Source organism: Odocoileus virginianus, chromosome 3 (assembly GCF_023699985.2).
Source record: "Odocoileus virginianus isolate 20LAN1187 ecotype Illinois chromosome 3, Ovbor_1.2, whole genome shotgun sequence".
In the NCBI taxonomy this organism is placed as follows: domain Eukaryota; kingdom Metazoa; phylum Chordata; class Mammalia; order Artiodactyla; family Cervidae; genus Odocoileus; species Odocoileus virginianus.
Genome location: NC_069676.1, coordinates 1,926,431 through 1,950,311, shown reverse-complemented (window position 1 = coordinate 1,950,311; position 23,881 = coordinate 1,926,431). Strand labels below are relative to the sequence as shown.

At 41.3% G+C, this 23,881-nt stretch overlaps 1 protein-coding gene, 1 long non-coding RNA gene and 1 other non-coding gene across 11 annotated transcripts in view; 1 reads left to right on the top strand and 2 right to left on the bottom strand.

Annotated features, from left to right (window-relative positions):
• Positions 1-2,310: 2,310 nt before the first annotated feature.
• Positions 2,311-7,617, bottom strand: LOC139032835 (uncharacterized). The gene is made up of 2 exons (XR_011485462.1): positions 7,192-7,617; positions 2,311-6,420 (listed from the first exon to the last, which is right to left on the bottom strand). It is a non-coding gene; the product is annotated as an uncharacterized lncRNA (long non-coding RNA).
• A 30-nt stretch (positions 7,618-7,647) lies between these two features.
• Positions 7,648-23,881, top strand: part of ZNF454 (zinc finger protein 454) — a 47,804-nt gene continuing 31,570 nt past the window's right edge. The window contains exons 1-6 of one of the 9 annotated variants that reach the window (XM_070461013.1): positions 7,664-7,959; positions 8,311-8,469; positions 8,874-8,969; positions 10,933-11,059; positions 11,470-11,559; positions 14,977-15,060. In XM_070461013.1, the coding sequence (XP_070317114.1) occupies positions 8,937-8,969; positions 10,933-11,059; positions 11,470-11,559; positions 14,977-14,984 (258 nt within the window). In that variant the 5' untranslated portion in view covers positions 7,664-7,959; positions 8,311-8,469; positions 8,874-8,936 and the 3' untranslated portion in view covers positions 14,985-15,060. Of the gene's footprint in view, positions 7,960-8,310; positions 8,541-8,873; positions 8,970-10,932; positions 11,060-11,469; positions 11,560-14,976; positions 15,061-23,881 lie in introns of those variants that run through there. The other 8 variants (XM_070460975.1, XM_070460994.1, XM_070460998.1 and 5 more) reach the window with 8 other exon arrangements.
• Positions 23,376-23,482, bottom strand: LOC139034596 (U6 spliceosomal RNA). Its single transcript, XR_011487119.1, has one exon. It is a non-coding gene; the product is annotated as a U6 spliceosomal RNA (small nuclear RNA).

Here is a 23,881-nt window from a genome sequence, read left to right as displayed (position 1 = left end):
CTTATCTTCAAGGAATGGGTGTTTAGGAAAGGGTAGGGCCCTTTAGGATTCTCTTCCCTAAACACAGTGAGAAAATCAGGCTCCTTGGGCAGAAGGGAGGAGCTTTGAGACTGTGCCATCCTCCCTTAAGAGTTTAAGTTTCAAGTATGTTCTGATACTTTATCCTCCTGACAGGTATGTACCCTAAGGGTAGTTTATATACATTAATTTACTTAGTCCTTATGAGATTATTTGCATCCTCATTTTATATCTGTGAAACTCAGATTCAGAGAAACAAGTAAGTACTTAAGAGGCTAAGTGTTAACAGCCAGTGTTTAAACCCAAGTTTGTCTGCCTCCATGGTAAACAATCTTTTCACTATATCACATTATGTTTTATGAAGATTTAACATCAGAATTACAGGCAGCCTGCAGGAGAGAAGAAACTGCTGGTCAATGTGCCATGGCTTTTTGATCTGCCTCTCCTAATCCCAGCTTGTCTGTATATCTTCCCTTAGTTCCATCTTCCTTCTTTAGCCTTGTCCAGCAGTCAGTGACTTCAGTATCTGTCCCTCCTGCATAGGCTCACTCTTTCCTCTGCTTACCCTGCTTCTAGTTCCCCTGTTATTTATGGGTGGCTCACTGTTCTTTCCCTCCCTTCCAATTCTCTTCCTAATTATAGGGACATCCTTGCTCTCAAATGTGCCATATAGTTATTCTCAGTTGTGTTCTCTCATTCCCATCTTATACAGTTTTCAATCTCCTAGTATAGAAACAATTTTGAATTTTTATTTTTTTCAGACTAGAAGACCAAGACTTGAAACAAAAGAGTCAACTACGAAGCCCAAGTTACTGAAGATTTATCTTATGGGGTAATAATGGAAAGGGAAGGTCTCTGGCATTCTTCTTTACGGGAAACCTGGGAACCTGATAATTGGTTAGAGGGGCAGCAGGAAAACCAGGATAGACATCTGGGCCAAGTGCACATTACCCATAAGGAAACCCTCACTGAGCGAAGGACATGTGGAGGTAATGAACTTGAAAGATGTTCCAGTCAGGGTTCAATCATTGATATACAACAAACTATTCCTGTGGGGAAAAGTCCTCACAATTGGAATTCACATGGAAAAGACGGTAAACAAAATGTTGAATTAATTAAAACTCAAAGAATGTTTGCAGGAGAGAAAGTCTATGAATGTAATGAGTGTGGGAAAACCTTCAGCCAGAGTTCGTCTCTTCTTAAGCATCAGAGAATTCATACGGGGGAGAAACCCTATAAGTGTAATGTATGTGAGAAACACTTCATTGAACGTTCCTCCCTTACTGTACATCAAAGAATTCACACTGGAGAGAAACCGTACAAATGTAATGAATGTGGGAAAACCTTCAGTCAGAGCATGAACCTTACTGTTCATCAAAGAACTCATACTGGAGAGAAACCATATCAATGTAAAGAGTGTGGAAAAGCTTTTCGCAAGAATTCATCCCTTATTCAACATGAACGGATTCATACTGGAGAGAAACCCTACAAGTGTAATGAATGTGGTAAAGCTTTTACCCAAAGTATGAATCTCACAGTGCATCAAAGAACTCATACAGGAGAAAAACCCTATGAATGTAATGAGTGTGGAAAAGCCTTCAGTCAAAGTATGCATCTTACTGTACATCAGAGAAGTCATACTGGAGAAAAACCCTATGAGTGTAATGAATGTGGAAAAGCCTTTAGTAAGAGCTCAGCTCTTACCCTGCATCAGCGAAATCATACTGGAGAAAAACCCTACAAATGTAACAAATGTGGGAAATCGTTTAGCCAAAGTACATACCTTATAGAGCATCAGAGACTTCATTCTGGAGTAAAACCTTTTGAATGTAATCAGTGTGGGAAAGCTTTCAGTAAGAATTCCTCTCTTACTCAACATCGGAGAATTCACACTGGAGAGAAACCTTATGAGTGTATGGTATGTGGAAAACATTTCACTGGGCGATCATCCCTTACTGTTCATCAGGTTATTCATACTGGAGAGAAGCCTTATGAATGCAGTGAATGTGGAAAGGCCTTCAGCCAGAGCGCATACCTTATTGAGCATCAAAGAATTCATACTGGTGAGAAGCCCTATGAATGCGATCAGTGTGGAAAAGCCTTCATTAAGAATTCATCCCTTATAGTGCACCAGAGAACTCATACAGGAGAGAAACCCTATCAGTGTAATGAATGTGGAAAAGCCTTCAGTCGGAGTACAAATCTTACACGGCATCAGAGAACTCATACGTGAGGAAAACATGGGACCCTTCATCATGATTAACTCTTCAGTGGTAATCAGATAAGTCTTGTAATATAGAAACCTAATAAATGTAATGATTCCAGTAATTTTTTAGTTGAAGTATAATATACAATGTCAGAAAATACAGACCACTGCAGAGAAACCACATAAAAGTGGAGAGAAATCTTGATTCAGAAAGTAAAACTTACTTTGTACCAGAAGGTTTAAATAACTAATGTTCTAAGCAGTGAGGATTCATGCTGAAGATAAGTTCTATTGTATTATACTGCAGATTCTCCTTTGGACATCAGAGACTTCACACTGGAGAGAAAATGTGAGAGTGCTTAACTGGACAGCCCAAAGACCTGGTATGTAGTCCTGATATGCTACTAACTTGGACAAGGCACTTACTTTCACCAGGTCCCAGTGTCCTGATTTGGTAAATGAGGGATTTTTAGATTTAGAAGGCTCCAAGAGTGCTATAAGCTCTAAAATGCTACAATCCCATAAATATAATGAATGCTTGAAAATCCTTGATTTTTCACCATCTTATATATGTTTTCTAGATGCTCCTATTCCACAATCTGGTTTCCCTGAATCTACTGAGTCAAAATTTTGTACCTCTACCAACTTCTATGATCATTCCATGTCCTCCCCTACACCCTTTTATTTTCTCCTCTGAAATATTGGCTGGTTGCTACCAGATGACAGAATAATTGTACAGATCTGAATACAATAGCATGCTGTTTTAATTCTCCACTAACAGTCATTAAACTATTGTTAATAAGCTAATTATTTAGAAAACAATATAACAAATATAGTCTTAGAGTACATAGGATTCAAACACATCTTTGGATTGTACTTTTAACTATCAAAGTGGAAAGGAGAGGAAGCTACACACTAGCAGACATGAAAATGTTATTATTAACATGTTATTAATGAAAATTTTGTTATTAACAAAATCTTTGCAACTTATAAAATATTCAAAACAGTCATAGGGAGAGATTTTATAGATCTATAGTTATGAGAGTAGTTAAAGCAATTTCACTTGTAGGTGATAAATACGATTAGGAAATCAAACTGAAAAAGATAATCTTTGTTTTCCTAGGGCTAAACTAAGAAACTAGCAGTGGAATGGGAGAGAAAAGGAAGAATTCAAGCAATGATAAGGCAGAATCTAGGTAATCAATTAAGTGTGAGCACTCAGATTTATTTAGGTGGATGGCTGCCATAATTAACACAAAAAGTTGACTGACTTTGTGGGGCAATGATGAGTTTGGTCTGGGGGCATTTTATGAGTGAGCGGTATCCAAATGAAGATTCCTGATAGGCAGTTGAATAAGTAGAAGGGTGGTGACAAAAGGGTATTCTGGGAGTACTGTCTTTAAATGCAGTAAGTGGAAGGCTAAACTAAGGAGCTTCACTGGTAGCTCAGCTGCTAAAGAATCTGCCTGCAATGAGGGAAACTTGAGTTTAATCTCTGGGTTGGAAAGATCCCCTGGAGGAGTGCATGGCAACCCACTTCAGTATTGTTGCCTGGAGAATCCCCATGGACTGAGGACCCTGGTGGGCTATATAGTCCATGGGGTCATAAAGAGTCAGACATGACTTAGCACACACAAATGGGAGATGTCAAATTAGTAAAATCTGAGGAGAAAAAACAAGCAAAAAAAAAAAAGAAATGAAAAACAGAAAAATCAGGAGAAGGTGGTGGCATAGAAGTAAAAGAATTTTAGCATATGGATAGATTTTCAAATGCTACAATAAGGTAAAAATAGAAAATGGCCTTTGGTTTTTTATAATCTCTGTAACTTTTAGTGGGTTGAAGAGTGAGTTAAAGGTTGAAAAAGACTTAATAGCTTGATTGACAAAGGAGAAATTTAGGAAAGGTAACTAGAGGGAGACTGGTTGAGAGAGGGAAAGCTTTTGGCTACAAATAACAGAAAGCCCAAATAACAATGGCTTGCAAGCAAACAGGGATTTATTTTTCTCCCATAACTAATCTGGAGGTGGTTAGCATTGTTCCAAAGGCAAAATAATTCAGTGCCTTGAGTGTTATGACTTTTTCATCATGTCACAGGATGGCTCCCATAGTTCACGTAAAATATCTGCATTCAAAGCAGGAAGAAAGGGGGTGGGTAACACCAGCAACATCTGTGCCTTTTATCAGAAAAGGTTTTCCCAGAAGCCCTCAGCAGACTTCTGATTACCTCTCATTGACCATAGCTGCTGTGTGTTGCATGGAGGCTAGGAGCCAAGGAGTCTGAAAAAAAAAATTTAGCTCTTCCAGCCTCTATAGTGGAGTTTAGGCAAGCAAAGGGGGGATTGAGAAAGGTGTTGATTTAGCCAACAAATAATCTGCCAGGAGCGTTTGTATGATTTAAGGCAGAAGAATTGAGCGTGTTTATCACTGCATGGGAGAGTCTGAAAGTGAAGAGAGGAGGGAATGTGCAGTTCAAAGTGGGGAAATCAGATCTAGGGCAGAGGCAGAGGCCACAGGGATCTTTTTCAACAGGAGGAAGGAAACTTTCTACTGGGAGAGGGGTGATCAAGAAACAATCGGTACAGAAGATATTTCTGGATAGCAATGGAGGAGGTTTCCCATGGATTCTTGAGAGTTTAGAACTACAGCATTCTGATCTCTGTGGGCTACAGAACCTCTACAGAGTTTAAAAAAAAAAAAAGGCAAGGACTAAGGGGGAATGAAACACTGAATTAATTATAACCTCAGAAACTTAGATTTTAAATGTCTCTCCCTTACACCAGCTTCTTCCTTTCCCTTCATATATTTGTTTTTCTTGTTCCCCACCTGATCTCAAGAGATAGAAATGAAGGGGAAGAAGGAAGCAGAGAGATAGGCAGAAAACAGATGAAAAATGAAAAAGTAGCAAAATTAAAGGCTCAAAGGGAGGCAGAGGACAAGGAGGAGAGGAAGAATAAAATGTACTGAAGCTTATAAGATGGATGTGATAACCCAGAATTGGTAAATATTAACCCTTAGAGGGAGCAGCAGGAGAAGTGGGTCAAATAAATGAAGGTTCCACATTTTCAGGAGTTTTGGAAGCTTTGGGTCCTCGTGTGTCAGTGCTCAGCCATCCTGGGCAACGAGAGGACACTTCTGCACATTTCTTCTACCAGCAGGGGCAGGATTCCTGGTCCCTAGACATGAGACCTTGGACAAGGCACTTAATATATCGCTGTCTGTTTTCTTATTTGTTAACAGTGCAGACCTTACAGCTTTGGATTACATTCAGTACTAATGTAAAATGCTTAGTGCCCAACCCATACTTAGTGCTAAATAAATATTCTATTATCATTTTCATATATATGAACAATATCCAAACTTATTAGCATGGCATCCAGAGCCCTTAATTATCTCAATTATCTTGGGCTGTCAAAGCAAATGCCTTGTAGGAAGGTTATATAATTGTAGGAGGCTCTCTCCTCCTTCTATTACCCCACTGCTGTAATAGCCTTCTAACTGCTTTCCTTATATTAGCTCTAGCCCTACCACAGCCTTTTCTCCCCAAAGCAGACCAGTGATTCTGTCAAAATGTATTCAGCCACACCACTCTTTTGCTCAAACCCCTTTGATGGTTTCCTATAACATGAAGAACAATCCAAACTTTTTACCATGGCCTTCAAGCCCTCTAGTCCCTTCTAATCTCCTCTCCCACTCTCGCTTGTTGACTGTGCCCTCTCCTGTCATAGTGGCCTTGTTAAACCACAGACTCACCAAGCATGCTTCCATCTCTGGTCAGCATTTCTGTTCTCTTCGCAAATATTCACATGTTTTCCTTCCTTACTGCCTTCAGATCTCTGCTCAAATGTTACCTCCTCAAAGAGAACTCCAAATGCTACTTAAAATAATCCCCATTCCCCACCCAGTCACACTCTAAACCTAACAGCCTAAGTGTGTCATCAGTTCAGTTGCCCAGTAGTGACTGACTCTGCGACCCCATGGACTGCAGCACGCCAGCCTTCCCTGTCCATCACCAACTCCTGGGGCTTGCTCAAACTCATGTCCATCGAATTGGTGATGCCATCCAACCATCTCATCCTCCGTCGTAACCTTCTCCTCCAGCATCAGGGTCTTTTCCAATGAGTGAGTTCTCCGCATCAGGTGGCCAAAGTATTGGAGCTTCGGCTTCAGCATCGGTCCTTTGGTGTATCATCACTACCTAATAAAATATTTTGTTTACTGAGTACTACCTCTAGTAGAATTTAACCTGCGACAGTGCTGTTGTTCAGTCGCTCAGCCGTGTCTCTTTGCTACCCCACGTACTGCAGCATGCCACGCTTTCAGTATTTCTCCAGCCCTTGGAACACTGCCTGCCCCAAGCAGACACTCCAAAGGTGTCTACAGAATGAAATCATCGATAAAAACTAAAACAGAACACCATAAGTAAACACTGCTTTCTAAGATGTGGACAACAGTTCCCTAGTTGACAAATCTCAGGTCCCATTATTGGCACTTTTTTCTTTTTCTTTTCTGCGGGTGGGGTGGGGGGCGGTGCGGAGAGGGGCATAAACTTAAAACCCTTTCATGTTTACTTTCCGAGCTCCCAGAAAACACATATTCAAAGGCAACTAAATATCTCCAGTTGGAGTTCTGGAGATCTCCAGATCTATACTTTATCTCATCCTTGCCCGCCTCCGCAAAATACTGTCCACAAAAATAAATACCACCTCTCTGTACAGCAGCCGATTGTACAATACAAACTCCTTGGCATCCAGGCTAAGCCGTGGAGAACCAAATTTATTCTACCTGGTGGACGTTTCTCGCACCATGCCCCCTGTCCTGTGGCCACCACTCTGGTCCCAGCCAGCATCCGCTGAGTCCTGAACTCCCACGGCAGCCTCCTCAGTCATGCGCCCGCACCTCCGTCGACCTGGTCCCCGCATCCCACTCATCGCCCTAACCGCGCTCCGGCCCCAACACCAGAACCCACTGTTAGCATCCGTAGCGTTCCCGTGGCCGAAGCACGGCCCCACGGCCTTCTCTAGTCATCGCGCGGTCCTCCCCTCGGGCACGCTTCTTTTCGACTGTCTCCTACTGAGAACTTGAGGCGCGTCCCGGTTCCGCTCTCCTCGTCGGATCAGGCGCCTCTCCCCCGGCAAGACGTCCCGCATCCCTTTGTCAACTTTTCGCTGGTCTCTATCTTTCTATTGCTGACCAGAACGGAACCAAATCCGCACGTGCGGATCAGCGTGTGGGGGCGTTACCTGCCTGGGGAACCGTGACGACCAGGCGAGCCCCTGGGAAATGTAGTTTGGCGGGGTGGGGGGTGGGGACCCTACCTGCGCAGGCGCGCGATGTCACTTTCCCCGCCCCGCGCGGAGGCCGGCGCTTGCCGCCGCTACGCCTTCTGGGAAGTGGAGTCTGCGAAGCAGAAGCGCCGCGGCTCCCCGACCTGTGAGAGTCCGGCCGAGCAGGTCCCTCGACAACGCGCAAGCGCAGTGCCGACCTGGACTGCAGACCGGCTCATTGTGTTCTGCCTGCGATGTGGCGGTGCGGATCCCACCGCTGGCAGAGGGTCCTCGAAGGGCGACCCAGCGGTGACTAGGCACGGTGGCCGAAGCCGTGTCGGGAGAGCGGGAGCAGCCTTGGGGCGGTGGAGCCTGGTGCGAAGGGCGGTTGAAAACCGAGTCGGTCTGGGTCGTGGTCCTCTGAAGGGCGCTGATCTGACGCCCCAGACTTCCCTGGATGTATGGCCAAGGTTAGACTCCAAAGACACAAAGGCCAAGTGTGGGCTCGCGGGTTTAGGGTCCGAATCCGCGGGTGCATGTAGAGAAGGATGCGGTCAGGGTCACTGGCTTGTGGTTTGGAACGAGCTCCGGTAATCCCGTTTACGCTCGGTGGCAGATGCTCCGGGTGCGGTTCGGATGCCTGCATCTGGAGTTCGCTGAGGCCGGGTCTGCAGCTGCGCAACCACAGAAGCGGCTCCCCAGGGGACCTCGCTGAGAGGCAGAGGGCCGGTGGGTGGGTTGTACGCTTAAAATTCGTCGCGTCCAACACCCCCACCCGACCCCCCCACACACGCTGCATCTCGCCCACCTTTTCACTCCAGGTCACCCAGACCGCGTCCCAGAGAAGGCGAGGCCTGAGGTTAGAGAACGGCGTAGCCTGAGAGACGTCTCAACAGTGAAGATGCAGCCTTCTTAGCTTCTTTTCTGAGGAAAAAGAAGACCCTCCTTCCCTGCGTCCTCTACTCCCGTCCCAGGATTAGGCAGGTGTCCTGGCAGGAGTCACACTTTTCTTGAGATCTCTCAGCGTGATTTAAGGGCCAAAGGCCAGAGGGTGTGTAAAAAGTGTGAGATCGGGCTGGAGAATGCTTTTTTTCAAGGAAAAGTCAAAGTATTTAAGATACAGAAGGAAAGATACGGAGAATTTGACTCAGATTGCTAGGGGGAAATTGATGGGGGATAGTGGGAGTAGGAGCAAGATGAGCTATTTATTGCCTGTACAGTGGAGGCCAGCAGAAATATCCCCGAGGAGGAGAGAGGATTGGGAGCAAACAGGGACTAAGAATTCACTCTTTCGGGTATTGGAGGATTCCCAGGGTGTGAATGCTCAAAGCTCCCCACTGCTGTGTGATGTCTTTTGACCCAGTCCTCTCCTCATAAACAATAGGTGTTTCCAGCCTGAGGATTTCCACTCTGCTTGTCTCTAAAAAGGCTCATCTGAGAAGAAGGAATGGCAGTCAGGGGCCTGCCCACCATGGTCCAGGTGAGTGAGGGGTCACTGTGGGCTTCCCCCTCTAAATTGCCTTAGATTTGAGTATAATGGTTGAAGAGGGTGGACATGTTTCTTTCCCCTGACCGGAAGCTTTTCTCCCAGTCCAATCTCACTCAGGAGCCTGACCCACTTGCTTCTTTTCCCATGCTTTCTGCCCCATGCTGGGTTCATTCTGGTGGTTGTCAGAGCTCAGGAACTTGCTAAAGGTCATATAAATGACACAACTGTATGTGAAACCCAGATTGGTCCAGAGTGGAAACCTGCCCTCTTTCCACTAGCAACTAAAATTAAGGGTCTAAAGTGGTAAAGGCAATGCCTAACACAGTGATAGAAGAGTGAGATTGGACTGCTTTCTTAGGAAGGTAGGATTTACTGGACACTTTTTTTTCCAATGGTATTTGGCTTTTTACTTCAGAGGAATGTTGGTTACCAGTGAACCTTTCAAATGGTATGTTTTCAATTTCAATAAATTATTAGAAAACTTTGAGCAGTGCTAGCTTTTTTAGAATAAGGATATGGACTCCACTTTGAAGGAGACGGCATTCATTTGAGTGTATAAATTCTGATCAATTTGTTCTAATTTATTGACATGTAAATCTGTCCAGGGCAGGAATCTGTGGCAGAAATCACTGACGAGTTGAGCAGCTGATTGAAAGTACTGTGTCAACCCAGTCCCAGCTTACTGGTTGTTCACCCTTCTCCTTGATTTCTAGCTTGTCCTTTAGAGCGCATCTCAGGCACTGGTTTTCCTTTGAAACCTTTCTTCACGGTGCCAGTCCACTGTGATATTTCCCTTCCCTAGCCTTTTCCTCAAATTCATTGTTGGTGTCACACAATTGTCTTGGGTTTACAGGCTGCTATACTTTTGGTTGCCTTTCAAAAGACCTATGTTAGGGGTGTAAAATGTGCCAGATATTATGTTCCATGCCTGTGACACAAAGGTGAACAACGGTCCTGACAGATTGGTTTATGGATTCAGTCAAACAGGTGTTCTTTGGTTCAGCCTACTTTGTGCAAGGCTCTGGGTGCAGGTAACAGAAACCCAACTCAGATTAAGCAGAAGCAGGCCTTTATTGGGAGGATACTGGGTATCAGCCAAAGTTAAGGCAAAAACGCAGCTATACTTCAGCTATGCAGGGAAGGTCTAAAATAACCTGAAAGTCCTTTCTCTTGGACCCTTCGCTTTCTTCTCTGGGCCTCTACTTAACTCTTATTTCTCAGTGCACACTAGCTCCCTTGGCCTCTTGTCCAGAGTTTCCACAGAAGGGATGAGTTGTGATCAGAGGGAATAATGTCACATTGTTCAGAAGGACTTTTCATGAGAATGGTATGTATATATTGAGGGTGAGCAGGTGAACAGCTGAAAAAAAACAGGAATTGCTGAGTAACACATATATTGTGGGTGCTGGGTACATGGGCCATGTTCTAGAAGACATGATAACAAGACAAGGGAGAAGAAGCAATGGTCCATAGCTTCTTGCAGTTAATAGTGCAGTGGGGGAAATAGAAAGTAAACCAAAACTTAGTAAAGTGAGGCAGTGCTTGAATGACCCTGCTCAGATGATACGGGAACAGCTGAGAAGGGGTGCTGAAGGTGTAATGTTGAAGCCAGGACCTGGGTGTGATTGGTCATAGGGGTGGAGACACAGGCAGGGCTGTGGCAGTTTGATGGAGATGGGAGAAAATATTTTGGACAAAATGAACAGTTACTGTGAAGTCCCAGTGCTGAGGAAGAGTATCTTTCCCACAAGGTCTTTTTCTTCAGAGTGGGAAGCTAAGTCTGATAAAAGGTCGACCCTTAGAGACCTTGAGGAAATGCTTCCCTTCTCACAGAAGACCAGCCCGCTCTGTGCTAACAGTCGCGCAGGTCTCAGCCAGCTCCTCGTCAAGCCTTTCCCAGAGAGCCACATGAGGGAGAAGCCCTCAGTCAACAGGGATGGGTTTGCCCTTACAGGAATCGGTGACCTTCAAGGATGTGGCCGTGCTTTTCACCCGGGATGAGTGGGCGCAGCTGAGTCCTGCTCAGAGGGCCCTGTACCGGGATGTCATGCTCGAGAACTACAGCAACCTGCTGTCCCTGGGTAAGTGGGGGCCTCTGGAGGCTCATCTTCACGTTGGGAGATTTCTTTGGACTCCTTGAACTGGTTCCATACAGCAGTTTGGACTGGGAGTGAGCTGTTCTAAGGATGTTATGTCAGTGCCTCTCCTTTGTGTCCTGGGCACAGGGCTGTTTGGAGTCTAAGTGCAGATGTCTCAAAGGCGACTAGAAGTCAAATCCTCCGTCCCTTCTAGCAGGGAGAAGGACAGGAACAGATTGGCTTTGTCACCCCTGAACCTTCTTTTCCTCTTCCTGGGAACTCTTCTCTACCCTGGGCCCCTATCCCGTCAGCTTTTTTCCAGGAAGTTCCAGGTCTCATCCTTGCAGTGATTTTATCTCTGGGATGAACAGATATGGCCCTTTTTTTTTTTTTTTTCCCTCCCTCAAAAACAGGACTCTTAGGACCCAAACCAGATATGTTTTCGCAGTTGGGAAAAGGGGAAGCGTGGATGCCAGAGGACTCCTTGGGAGGCTTCTGTCTTGGTAAGCATCCTGCATGTGGGAGGCATTGGGAGCAACTCAGCATGTGCACCGGGCCTGTGGACTGAGACACGAGCATCTTTTCCCTTCACATTCACCTAAATGCTTTGTTGCCACGTTTGTCCCCTTGTGCATTTGGCACTCCTTTCTTGTGGCAGCTTGTGCCTCTCTGGACCGTCCTCTCTCTGTTCGGCATAGGTGGGCAGCTCTGTGCCACGCACGGTGCTTGCTTGTCCTGTTGTCCCCTGAGCACCTGGCCATGCAGTCTCTGTCAGACTCCTCCAGTGAGGAGGAGGAGCACTGGGTCTCACACAGCTGAGCAGCTTCTGGTCCCCAGGGCCAGTCACTGTGTGCCCACCGAGGCAGCTCTTCCAGACGAACATTGCGGATTTCTCCCACCACCTTCATGTCTGTTCATCCACGTGTATCCGCACCAGCTTTATTATTCTGCACCTTCTCCCAGTGCTGTGCGGGGCTGTAAGTACCGTACACGCAGAGCCAGATTTATTGCATGTTTTGTTCTGCTCATACCCAGCAAGGTGCTTGGCACCTAGTAGGTGGCAAAGACTTACTGCCTAGGGATACAGAGAACACGCTAGTTTAGTGGCTGTTATTTGTTTTGAAGAACCCATCGGATCTGGCAGCTCAAGAGCAGGATCAGGGGGACCTCTCCCCAAATCCGTGAATACTCTAGAGAGCTATTGCCTTATTCAAGACATTACAACATTTTCACTTTCTGCCAGTTTTGCCAACTGCAAAATATTTTTAAAAACCTTTTGTTGTTGATTTTTCACAGGAACCCAGTGAAGTAGGGAGGACTTTGTATCCTACAGTAAATAACTTTACCTAGAATGTCTAGGATCTAATCTGTTATAGAATTTAAATGTCTTAACTGCAAAACTCAGTTATCAAAATCTTTTAACTTGCCTCAGTAGTATTCGGAGTTCGTATGCTTATTACAGCCAAACTAAGGCACTTTTAGTATTTCACTCTGTATTATATAAGCAGTGTTATAACAGAAAAAGATGGGATGGGAATTAAAAGAAATTAATCCACTGTCCCAGTACTCTGGCATAATAACATCATTTATTCTTTTTATTCTTCCATTATTCGTCATTGACACAAATTCTTTATTGTACTTCTGTGGGGTGATTGTGAAACTGAGGAGGACTTTTATGCCTAGAAGGGATTTTAGAGTCAGTTGTCAGTAATGACATGAAAATCCAGGGAATGATGATTCAGCCCTTCCCAGATGCATTTCGCAAACCTCTGCTCCAGCACCACTTGTTTCTGAATTTCCTGGACACCCCAAACCATGAGCTAATTCATGAAGGATGATTAGTGGTCAGCCAGTCAGACACGGAAAGAAATCTTGTTTTATATCTCCCAATATAGTTTTGGGGTTTTGTTTGTTTGTTTGTTTTTTGCACCACGAGGCTTGTGCGATCTTAGTTCCCTGACCAAGGATCAAACCCAGGCTCCCGGCAGTGGAAGTGCAGAGACCCAACGACTGGACCACCAGGGAATTATCCCCAAAAAGTTCCTTCAATTTCCTGTTAAAGTTATATTTTTGTTTTTTAATATAACCTCTTTCCTTTTGTTTTTCAACTGCAAATTGCTGTTATAAAAAAGTGGTAGTTGTTTCCAAATATTTATTCCCCTCATGTCACTCTCCAATTCTTATTCTTCTTATTCAATGAATCTCATTTTTAGTTTTAGGTTTTCTTCTTTCTGTTTCACTTCTTAATTACTGGCTAGGACTTAAAAGACCATATAGAACAATGATAATAGGTTTATCTATGATTTTTCAAGGGAGAGGATCTAGAACTTTTCTGTTGTTGCATCAGTCACTCTTGGTTTAGACAGACACTTAATTTTCTTCATAGTAAGAAAAAGTCCTTCTGGTAGATTTCCTTTAAAATTTTTCTCTTCTCTGGGCTGTGAGCTGACACAGGAGCTGACTTCTGAGCCTGTGTGGATCAGCACTTTGCTGGGTGATCTCTGGAGATGTGTTAGCTGCCCCATTTCAACCTTACAACTTGTAAGGCAAAGATGATTAACTCTACTTACAGGAAAACAAGCTTCTGTGTGGTTAACTAATTTCAGCATATGCAAGGCAAGATGAAGGTTAAACCAGCATGACCCTCAAACTGTGTGATTTTCCACCCTTCTCCAAAATAGTTTTGCTTATACAGAAATTGTTCACTAAGTAAACCTGAAGGAAAACTGCCTCATCCCTTAATTTAAGTAGTTTGCTAGTAACTTTTTACATTTTTTCCTTATTTATTAATCTCTTTATATCTTTTGTTTCTTTTTGTTATATCAATTGCACATTTTGCCCTTTAGCTTTAAATTATCTTTTTTTGAGCTATGAAATGTATTCATTTACAACTGTGCATGATATTCATCTATAATTTTAATATTTTATATTATATCCTCTTTCTCATTTTTATCTGCATTTTTTTTCTCTAAAATTTGTTGAGACATTTTGTAGAGAATTAGCTCTTATTTCTCTTTCATACTATTATTTTAACACTTAGCATTATCATTTCCTTTTTTTTAACTTCAGACAGATGTATTTTGATACTGTAACCCTGTCTACAGAACAGAACATATACTATTTTGAACAGTGTGAAGAATAGGTAAACAGCCTCCCCACTCTGTGAAAGTGAAAATTGCTCAGTTGTGTCCAACTCCTTGCGACCCCATGGACTATAGTCCATGGAATTCTCCAGGCCAGAATACTGGAGTGGGTAGCCTTTCCCTTCTCCAGGGGATCTTCCCAACCCAGGGATCAAACTCAGGTCTCCTGCATTGTGGGCAGATTCTTTACCAGCTGAGCCACAAGGAAAGCCCAAAAATACTGGTGTATTTTGAACAGTCTGAATAATAGGCAAACAGCCCCCACATTCCATGGTCCAGAAACAGAACACAGCTGCACCTGTGAAGTTTGATATGTCCTCCTCATCAAATCTTCCTCCTTTCATACCAGAGAGCCCCTAGCTTGAGTTTTACATTAGCTCCAGCACTGGCTCTTTATGCCCTTCACCACATTTATCCATCCATGCATGCATGCCAAGTCACTTCAGTCATGTCCAACTCTGCGAAACTATGGACTATAGCCTGCCAGGCTCCTCTGTCCATGGGATTCTCCAGGCAAGAGTACTGGAGTGGGTTGCCACTTCATACTCCAGGGGATCTTCCCGATCCAGGGATCGAACCTGCATCTCTTGTGTTTCCTGCTTTGGCAGGAGGATTCTTTACCACTGGCGCCACCTGGGAAGCCCACATTTATCCATAGCTCTGAGCAATATTGTTTAGCTTTGCATGCTTTAAAGCTTGGTATATAGATATATTGTACTATAGATACTTTTCCACAGCTTGCTTTTTTTTTTTTTTTTTAATAACTTTTTGTCCAAGCCATGTGATGTGGAGATCTTCGTTCTCCCACCAGGGCTCAAACCCCAGCCACCTGCACTGGAAGCTCAAAGTCTTAACCACTGGACCTCCAGGGAAGTCTCACAGCTTGCATTTTAAAAATCCTTGTTGAGATGTGCAGCTTTGATACTTCTTGATACTTCTTCACTGGCTGTACCTTAAATCTGTTTTGCTGACAGACTGTAGGTTGTTTCCAGACTTTTTCTGAATACTGCTGACCTAGATATTCTTGTACATGCTTTCTAAAATATATGCTCCTTGTTTGGGAGTTTCTTTAGGTATATTCATAGGTGTAGAAATACTGGGTTTAAGAGTATATACTTTTTCAGCTCTCCTAGATGGTTCCAGATTGCTGATTAAATTAATTGGTCCTAATTATACTAATAGTTGATGCAAGTTCCTGTTACTCAAGTAACTCAAGTATAATTTCTCAGAATTCCTGAGAAATGTTATCTCATTATGATTTTAATCAGTGCTTCCTTGTTTCCTAGTGGAATTGAACATCTTTTCATATGTTGATTATTTGTGTTCTGTGAAATATTCATATTTTTCCTCCATTTTTCTGTTACAGTTTGTCTTATTTGCTTATAGGAGATATTCAGGAATCTAATACTTTATCAGTTAATAGTGTGCCAGTCTATAGCTTATCTTTTTCTTTACTGGCTGAAGTTCTTAATCAGTCTTCGTCTTAATGATCTTTATTTTAACATTTTCTGTGTCCTTTTAAAATGATCCTTTCTACCCTTATATCCATGAGAGAAAGACTTGATCACATTTGCTCTTATATTTCAGCTCGCCAGGTCCCATTATGTATTTGTTGAATCAAAGCGTAATTGTTTTCTAATAATATTTACCTTTGTCTTTTTTTCTGTATAAATCTTATCAAAGTTTCCCTTTTTAAATAAATTTAATAAATAAATGTTTAACTTTATTGATGCTTTCTATTTTATCTTTATTTCATTAAATTGTGCTCTTCATTATTTCTTTCCTTTGACTTTTTTGGAGTTTATTCTGTTCTTTTTCTTTATTTTCAGTATTAAATTTCATCACAATAATACATTTAGTTTAATGAAATTACAGTGTTCATTATGAAAACTGATGGCCTCTTGTCCCTGTTTATCTCTGTTCTCTCCTCTTTAGAAATAACCATTTTCTCTCCTGTTAGCAGATTATTTGGTGTATTTGCTTCCATGTCTTCAAGGAATGTGTTTATATTGCTACCTATTGACCTCAGTTTTAGGTATTATTTACTGAATTCCTTCTCTAAAAAGTGAGGACTAAACTCACTTCCCAAACTACAAGTCTTACTACCTTTTCCATTCCTTGTCCTCCCAGTATAGTGTGTTTTTGGTCAGAGAAATAGTCAGTGATGACATTCTGAAGCGCTGTTCCCAGCTGATGCATGTAGTAATCCTGACTTTTGCCTTTGCTTTCCTAAGCAGTCTTTCATGGGGTTCATTTAGTTTAATTTAATCTCAGACTTTCTCTCGTCTGCATCTCTTCTCAAGAATTTTAGGTCAGCAGTCATCCTAACAATCTCATTTTCCTGGAAAATTCTCTTTTGGAGCAATCTGACCTGCTCTGTTCTAGCAGGTCCTTAGCTGTCATCCTCCTGCAAATCCCATCTTTCCTGGCCCGCATGTCCCACGTCATCCTTTTCCTTGGCTTCTCTCTTCCTTTTGTGGCACATGTCTTCCAGTAGCTTCCAAAGAAAGGATGCACGGGAATAAGTTTTTGGTAACCTAGCATCTGTCAATGTCTTTTTTTTCTCCCATAACACTGGTAAAATTCAGCACTGAACATCTTTTTTTCTTAAGAATTCTGAAGACATTGCTCTAGTATTTTCTAGTCTTCAGTCTGGTATTGAGAAATCCAAAATCATTCAGGTTCTTCATCGTGTGTGATCCATTTTTCCTCTCTGAAAGCTTGCAGGATGCCCGCATTTACTCCAGTGTTTCTTAGTGATGGACCCTGTTTTGGTCCTATACTTGGATCCATTAAGCACTGGCAAGCCTTCCATCTGAATTTCTGCCCTGTGGATCTAGGACATTTTCTTCTAGTATTTTTTAATTTCCACCTTTAGCTTTATCTATTTTCTCTTGATGGTATGCCTGATACTTCCTGGACTGGTCTTGTAATTTTAACTTTTTGTTAAAATTTCCATCTTTATGGATTTTTTTGTTCTACTGGTTTATTCAGTTTTGACAGGTGTCTTTTTGACAGGTGTCTTCCATTTCATCTATCGAGATTTTAAAAATATCTTAATCAATCTTTCCCTGTCATTTATCCATTGCCTAAAAATATTTTTTTTTTTTCACTTTTTTCCCTGATGATTTTCCAATTGTTTATGGTGGGAATTCTCTGTTGAGGTTTCAAATTCTGCCATCCTTTTTAAGAACTCATGTGTTATTTGTAAGCTCTTATTCACATTTTACAATTAAAATATTTTACCTCTAAATATAATGATTTTCAAAAACACTTTCATCTCCCTTTATAGGCACTGTGTTCTCGGATTTTCTCTTTGATTGCTTACAGACCTCTTTTAAAGAGGTTTTCCGCAGTTGGGAGAGAGAAGCTCTTTCGCTTCTCTGAGTTGGGGAGGACCTGGGGGCAACAAAGTCTTCCTGAACTGACCTTGGGCTTCCTCGTGGCTCAGACAGTAAAGAATCTGCCTCCGATGCAGGAGACCTGGGTTCGATCCCCAGGCCGGGAAGATCTCCTGGAGAAGGGAATGGCAACCCACTCCAGTATTCTTGCCTGGAGAATTCCGTGGACAGAGAAGCCTGGTGGGCTACAGTCCGCAGGGTCGCAAAGAGTTGGACACGACTGAGGCAACTAACACACACAAACTGACCAATACTCCTTATTTTACCCACTGCCACTGCCAGATGTACCTGATGGTGCCAGGTCTTGAAACTTTTGATGATTTGGAGGAAATTTGGTCAGTTTCTGGTCCCTCTCTGGGTGTGACCTCTTGACTATGTTGCGTAGGGTTTGGATCATACTACTTGCATGCCTTGCTTGATACTCTCAAGTTATGTATTAATTGTTTAAAACCATACTTTGTTTTTTTAATTTGGGCCAACGCAGCTGTGGGTATTGCTCCTAATTCAGCCTCCATGAAGTGACCTGGGCCCCAGTGAGAACTGACTTGAGGATCCAGTCTCTCCCCATCTCAGTTCATCTTTAGTGTGGTAGAACCAAAGTGTGTTTGACCCCCGGTTGATACACAATTAGATGAGTGTTTTCCTGAAACTCAAAACATTAAAAAGCCAATTTCCTCTTGTATATAGGTGGTAAGTTTTAATTATCACAATCAAGAAAAGGCTTTAAATAGACATAGCTGTCTAATAGCTGCTAAAAAGGAAGGTTGACAATTGTTTTTATTGAACCAGAATATTATTATTATTTATAATTGTTATTATTTTTTGAAAGCTGCTCCCAGATTTTTTAAGGTAGACTTTTATTGAAGTAGTTCTGACACAGGAAAATACATAAATTACAAGTGTAATCTTTACAATATAAATACTATAAAAAGTATAAGTATAACCAGCACCTATATCAAGAAATAGAATGTTACTCAAATACCAGAAACCCCCTCCTATCCTCTCTATTTCTTTTGTCCTAGAGATCATTACTGCCTTGACCATAGCTTTGCTTTGCCTGTTTTAAACCGTTTAATAAATGGAATCATACATGTCTACTCTTTTGTGTCTGGCTTCTTACCTTCCATGGTGTATGTTTGAGATTCATCCATGTTGTCATATGTAGCAGTAGTTAGTTCATTCTCATTGAAGTACGATATTTCACTGCATTAACCTACCACCATTTGTACATCCTACTGTTGCTAGACCTTTGTTTTATTTCTAGCTTGGAGCTATCAGTAGTACTGAAACTGTTATGAACTTTCTTATACATGTTTTAGAGAATGTACATTATACATTTCTCTTGAGCATATAGCTAGGGGTACTAAGTTCATGAGTATGCAAGTTTAATAGACTTAAACCAAATAGTTCAAGTGGTTATAGCAGTTTATACTCTAGCCAGCAAGATATGAGGGTTCCATATCCTCTTATATACTTAGTATTGTCATTAAATATTTTCACCCTTCCAGAAGATACATGGAGTATCTCATTATATCTCAACTTATGACTGAAGTTGATCATCTTTTAACTTTTTTATTAATCATTTAATATTCTCTTCTGTAAAATTTCTGTAAGTCTTTCCCCTATTTTCTATTTAGTTGGCTAATCTTTCCTCATTGATATATTGTAGGGTTGCTTATTTGGGTTTGTTCCTTTGTCATATAGCTATATTGTAAATATTATTTCACATCTGAAATAATGGTGTTACTTGATAAACCGAAGTACTAAATTTTTAGGATAGTCCAATTAATCAGGGTATTCCCCGCTTATAGTTAATGTCTTTTGTGTTCTACTTAAGACATGTAAAGTCATGGAGATCTTCTGTGTTTTCCTCTATGGAAGATTTATTTTCCACATTTTCCATAAGATATTCAGTTGACCCAGGATCATTTACTGAAAGACTATATTTTTCCTCATTGTATGCAATGTACCTACCTTTGTCATACATATGGGGACTACATGTGCATAGGTCGGATTCTGTATGTATAATCTGTCCCACTGGCCGATTTGTATACAGATTGGACTTCCTTAAATGATTAGAAGAATTCACTAGTAAGCCATCTGCTTGGAAATTTCTTTATGAGAATTTTTTCTTTTAATTTTTATTTGTTTTATTTTTGGCTGTGCTGGGTTTTCACTGCTGAACGTGGGTTTTCTCTCGTTGTGGCCAGTGGGGGCTATTCTTCATTGTGGTGCTTGGGCCTCTCATTGCAGTGGCCTCTCTTGTGGCTCTTAGGCTCTAGAACACAGGCTCAGCAGTGGTGGTACATGGGCTTAGTTGCTTGAAGACATATGGGATTTTCTGGGACCAAGATCAAACCGGTATACCCTGCATTGGCAGAAGGATTGTTAACCACTGAACCACCAGGAAAGCCCCTGTGAGTAGGTTTTAAATGGAAGATTCAATGTATTTATTAGATATAGGACCATTCAGATTTTCTGTTTTGTGTGTGTGTGTGTCTGTTTTGGTATACTGTACCTTCCTAGAACAGTCTTTTAATTTATTGGCATAAATTCCTCATTATGTTATTATCTTATAACTCTCTTTAGAATCTGTTTTGATGTCACCTTTATCATTATTTTGTTAAATTTATTTATTTTTAATTGGAGGATAATAAATAGAATTTATTTATTTTAATTGGAGCTTTACATTGATGTGTCAGTTTCTGCCATACATCAACATGAATCAGCCACAGGTATACGTATGTCCCCTCCCTCTTGAACTTCCCTCCCGCCTCCCACCCCATCCCCCCCAGGTTGTCACAGAGCACCTGGTTGAGCCCCCTTCGTCATACGGGAAATTCCACCAGCTATCTGTTTCACGTATGGTAATGTTTGTGTTTTAGTGCTGCTGTCTCAGTTTGTCCCACCCTCTCCTTCCCACACCGTGTCCACAAGTCTGTTCTCCATGTCTGTGTCTCTATTGCAATATCATTCTTGGTAGTGGTAGTATGTGCCTTCTTTCTTTCTCCATTAGTCTTGATAAAGGTCTGTCAATTTTTAATTATTGATTTCTATTATTTTTGTTATTCCTTTCTCCTTTGTATTTAATATTCTATTTTTCTGATTTCTTGAGATTGGTAATTGATATAGATAGATATACATTTCCTTCTAACTATGCTGTAGCTGCATTTTATGTTTCATGTTTCTATTATCATTTAGTTTAAAATATTTTCAATTTGTGTTGTGATTTCTTCTTTGTTTTATCAGTTATTTTAAAATGTATGGACTAGGTTTAAAATATCTGTAGATTTTCTATCTTTTTGGTATTTTGATATTTATTTCTGGTGAATTCCACTGAGTTCAGAGTACATATTCTGAATGATCTGCGTCCTGTGACATGTGTTTTTTCTACTTTGGTGGTGGTGGTTTATCACTTAAGTTGTGTCTGACTCCTGCAAGCCCATGGACTGTAGCCCACTAGGTTCCTCTGTCCATGGGATTTCCCAGGCAAGAATACTAGAGTGGGTTGCCATTTCCTTCTCCATTTTGGTTAATGTTATGTATGGACTTAAATATATATATTCTGTCATTGTTGGGTATAGTGTTCCAAATATTCAGTATATCATTTAAGTCAAGTTTATCTTATAGCTCATATCACCCTATTCTTAATGGTTTGATTTCCGAGTTATTGAGAATGGTGTGCAAACATATCTATCATTGTTAAGATTTCTTTTTCCTTTTATAGTCCCAGTTTTTACTTTATACATTTTGAAGTTATGTTACATGAAAATGTAGGTTTGTTATATATTCCTAGATAATTGAACAAACCTTTAGTCAATATGAACAGTTTAAAAGTCTTTTCTCTAATTAAATGAGATTTGTCTGATAGTAGTATAGGTACACCAGCTTTCTTGTGGTTAGTGCTTGCTTGATACATGCTTTTCTATTCTTTCTTTTTATTTCTGTGTCTATATTTCTGGCATTTCTCTCATGAGTGGCATATAGTTGGATTTTATTTTTTTAAATACAGTCTCACAACCTTAGTTTTTAATAGGATAATTTAGACCAGTTACTAATATATATAGTACTGGCTGTCTGCTATTTTATTATTTATTTTCAACTTTACTCACTTGCTTTAAGTCTCTTTAATTATGTATATATGTTCAACCTCTCAAGACATTACTAGTATTATTTTGTGCAATAATATTTTTTAAATAATTTTATTTATTTATTTTTATTTTGACTCTGCTGGGTCTTCCTTGGTGTGTAGGCTTTTCTCTAGTTGCAGGGAATGGGGGCTATTCTTTAGTTGCGGTGTATAGGCTCTTCTGGACTTCCTGGTGGCTCAGACAGTAGAGAATCCACCTGCAATAAGGGAGACCTGGGTTCGATCCCTGGGGTGGGAAGATCCCCTGGAGGAGGGCATGGCAACTCACTCTAGTATTCTTGCCTGGAGAATCCTCATGGACAGAGGAGCCTGGCGGGCTGCAGTCCATGGGGTCACAGAGTCAGACACGACTAAGCACAGCACACATCCCTCTCTTCTGCTATGTCCAATAATATACTGTTAAATCTATCTGTTGAGTTCTTTATTTCATTTATTATATTCTTTAGTTATAGAATTTTTCACTTGATTCTTTGGTTCCAATTCTCTGTTAAAATTCTCATTCTTATCTGTTTTATTGAACATAGTATTCACGCTTATTTTTAAACCACATGTCCGATAACTTTGATATCTGAGTTCTGAGGATCTTTGTCTATTATTTGCTTTTTTATCTTGATTCAATAATTTCTTAGTACTCCTGGTACTTTAAGACTGAATCCTAGAAATTATGTATGAGGGAGTGAATAGGATCTGGATGATGTTATTTTCCCTCCTGGGAAAGTTTGCCTTCCCTCTAGTAGACAGCTGGAGTGAAAGCAAACCTTCCTGACCCATCCAGGGATTCTTTAGCTGGAGATTGGGTTGAATGTTCATGAAGCCCTTGCTACTGAGCTGTTGAACTGAAGCCCTTAAACTGTAGCCCTCCTGGAGTCCCAACTGAGAGCTTTATATGTTTACTGTGACCACCATTCACCCCACCCCGAGAAGGTCCTGAACTCGTTTTTGGCTCAATGGTACTATAAGACTATAGAGAATTCTGAATTTCTACTTAGCTTCATTTCTTGCCTTGAGAAACTTAAGAATGCATCAAATTCTATGAGGAAAAAACTGGATCACCTCTCTGCATTTCCCTTCTCTCTCAAATGTTAGACTATCAAGTTGGCCTCAAGTGATATCTGATGACTTTAGACAGTTTCTTTCTTGTTTTTTATTAGTTGGAGGCTAATTACTTCACAATATTATAGTGGTTTTTGTCATACATTGACATGAATCAGCCATGGATATACATGTATTCCCCATCCCGATCCCCCCTCCCACCTCCCTCTCCACCCGATCCCTCTGGGTCTTCCCAGTGCACCAGGTCCGAGCACTTGTCTCATGCATCCAGCCTGGGCTGGTGATCTGTTTCACCCTAGATAATATACATGTTTCGATGCTGTTCTCTTGAAACATCCCACCCTCGCCTTCTCCCACAGAGTCCAAAAGTCTGTTCTATACATCTGTGTCTCTTTTTCTGTTTTGCATATAGGGTTATCGTTACCATCTTTCTAAATTCCATATATATAAGTATACTGTAATGGTCTTTATCTTTCTGGCTTACTTCACTCTGTATAATGGGCTCCAGTTTCATCCATCTCATTAGAACTGATTCAAATGAATTCTTTTTAATGGCTGAGTAATATTCCATGAAAAATATGGAATGCTTCATGAATTTGCGTGTCATCCTTGCGCAGGGGCCATGCTAATCTTCTCTGTATCGTTTCAATTTTAGTATATGTGCTGCCGAAGCGAGCACGACAGTTTCTTTTTTCAATGCAGATTTTTTCAGTTACTTTTTGCAATAATGTTGGTCTGCCACAAGGCCACTCTAGCAGGTCCAGAAGCAAAAGTCAGTTCTTAAGATTGTGAGATTTGGCAAAACAGGTGTTTAAACCTTCTTTTGAGTGAGGATATGTTATTCTAAGCTCACAAGGATTTTAGCCTTAAAGTGCACCTGTTTAACTTTCTTTTCCAGATGAGTACAAGGAGATGATGATGATGATAATGATTATAGCTCTTTATAGATTTTCTGGAGGGAATAGGAGAAAAAAGTGTTGAGGGAGGCTTGTTCTTGACAGACTTTCCCAGGAATCTTTGTATCATCTATGCTAATAATAAGTGCTTCTCATTGCATTTCTTGGTACAAGGTCTTAAA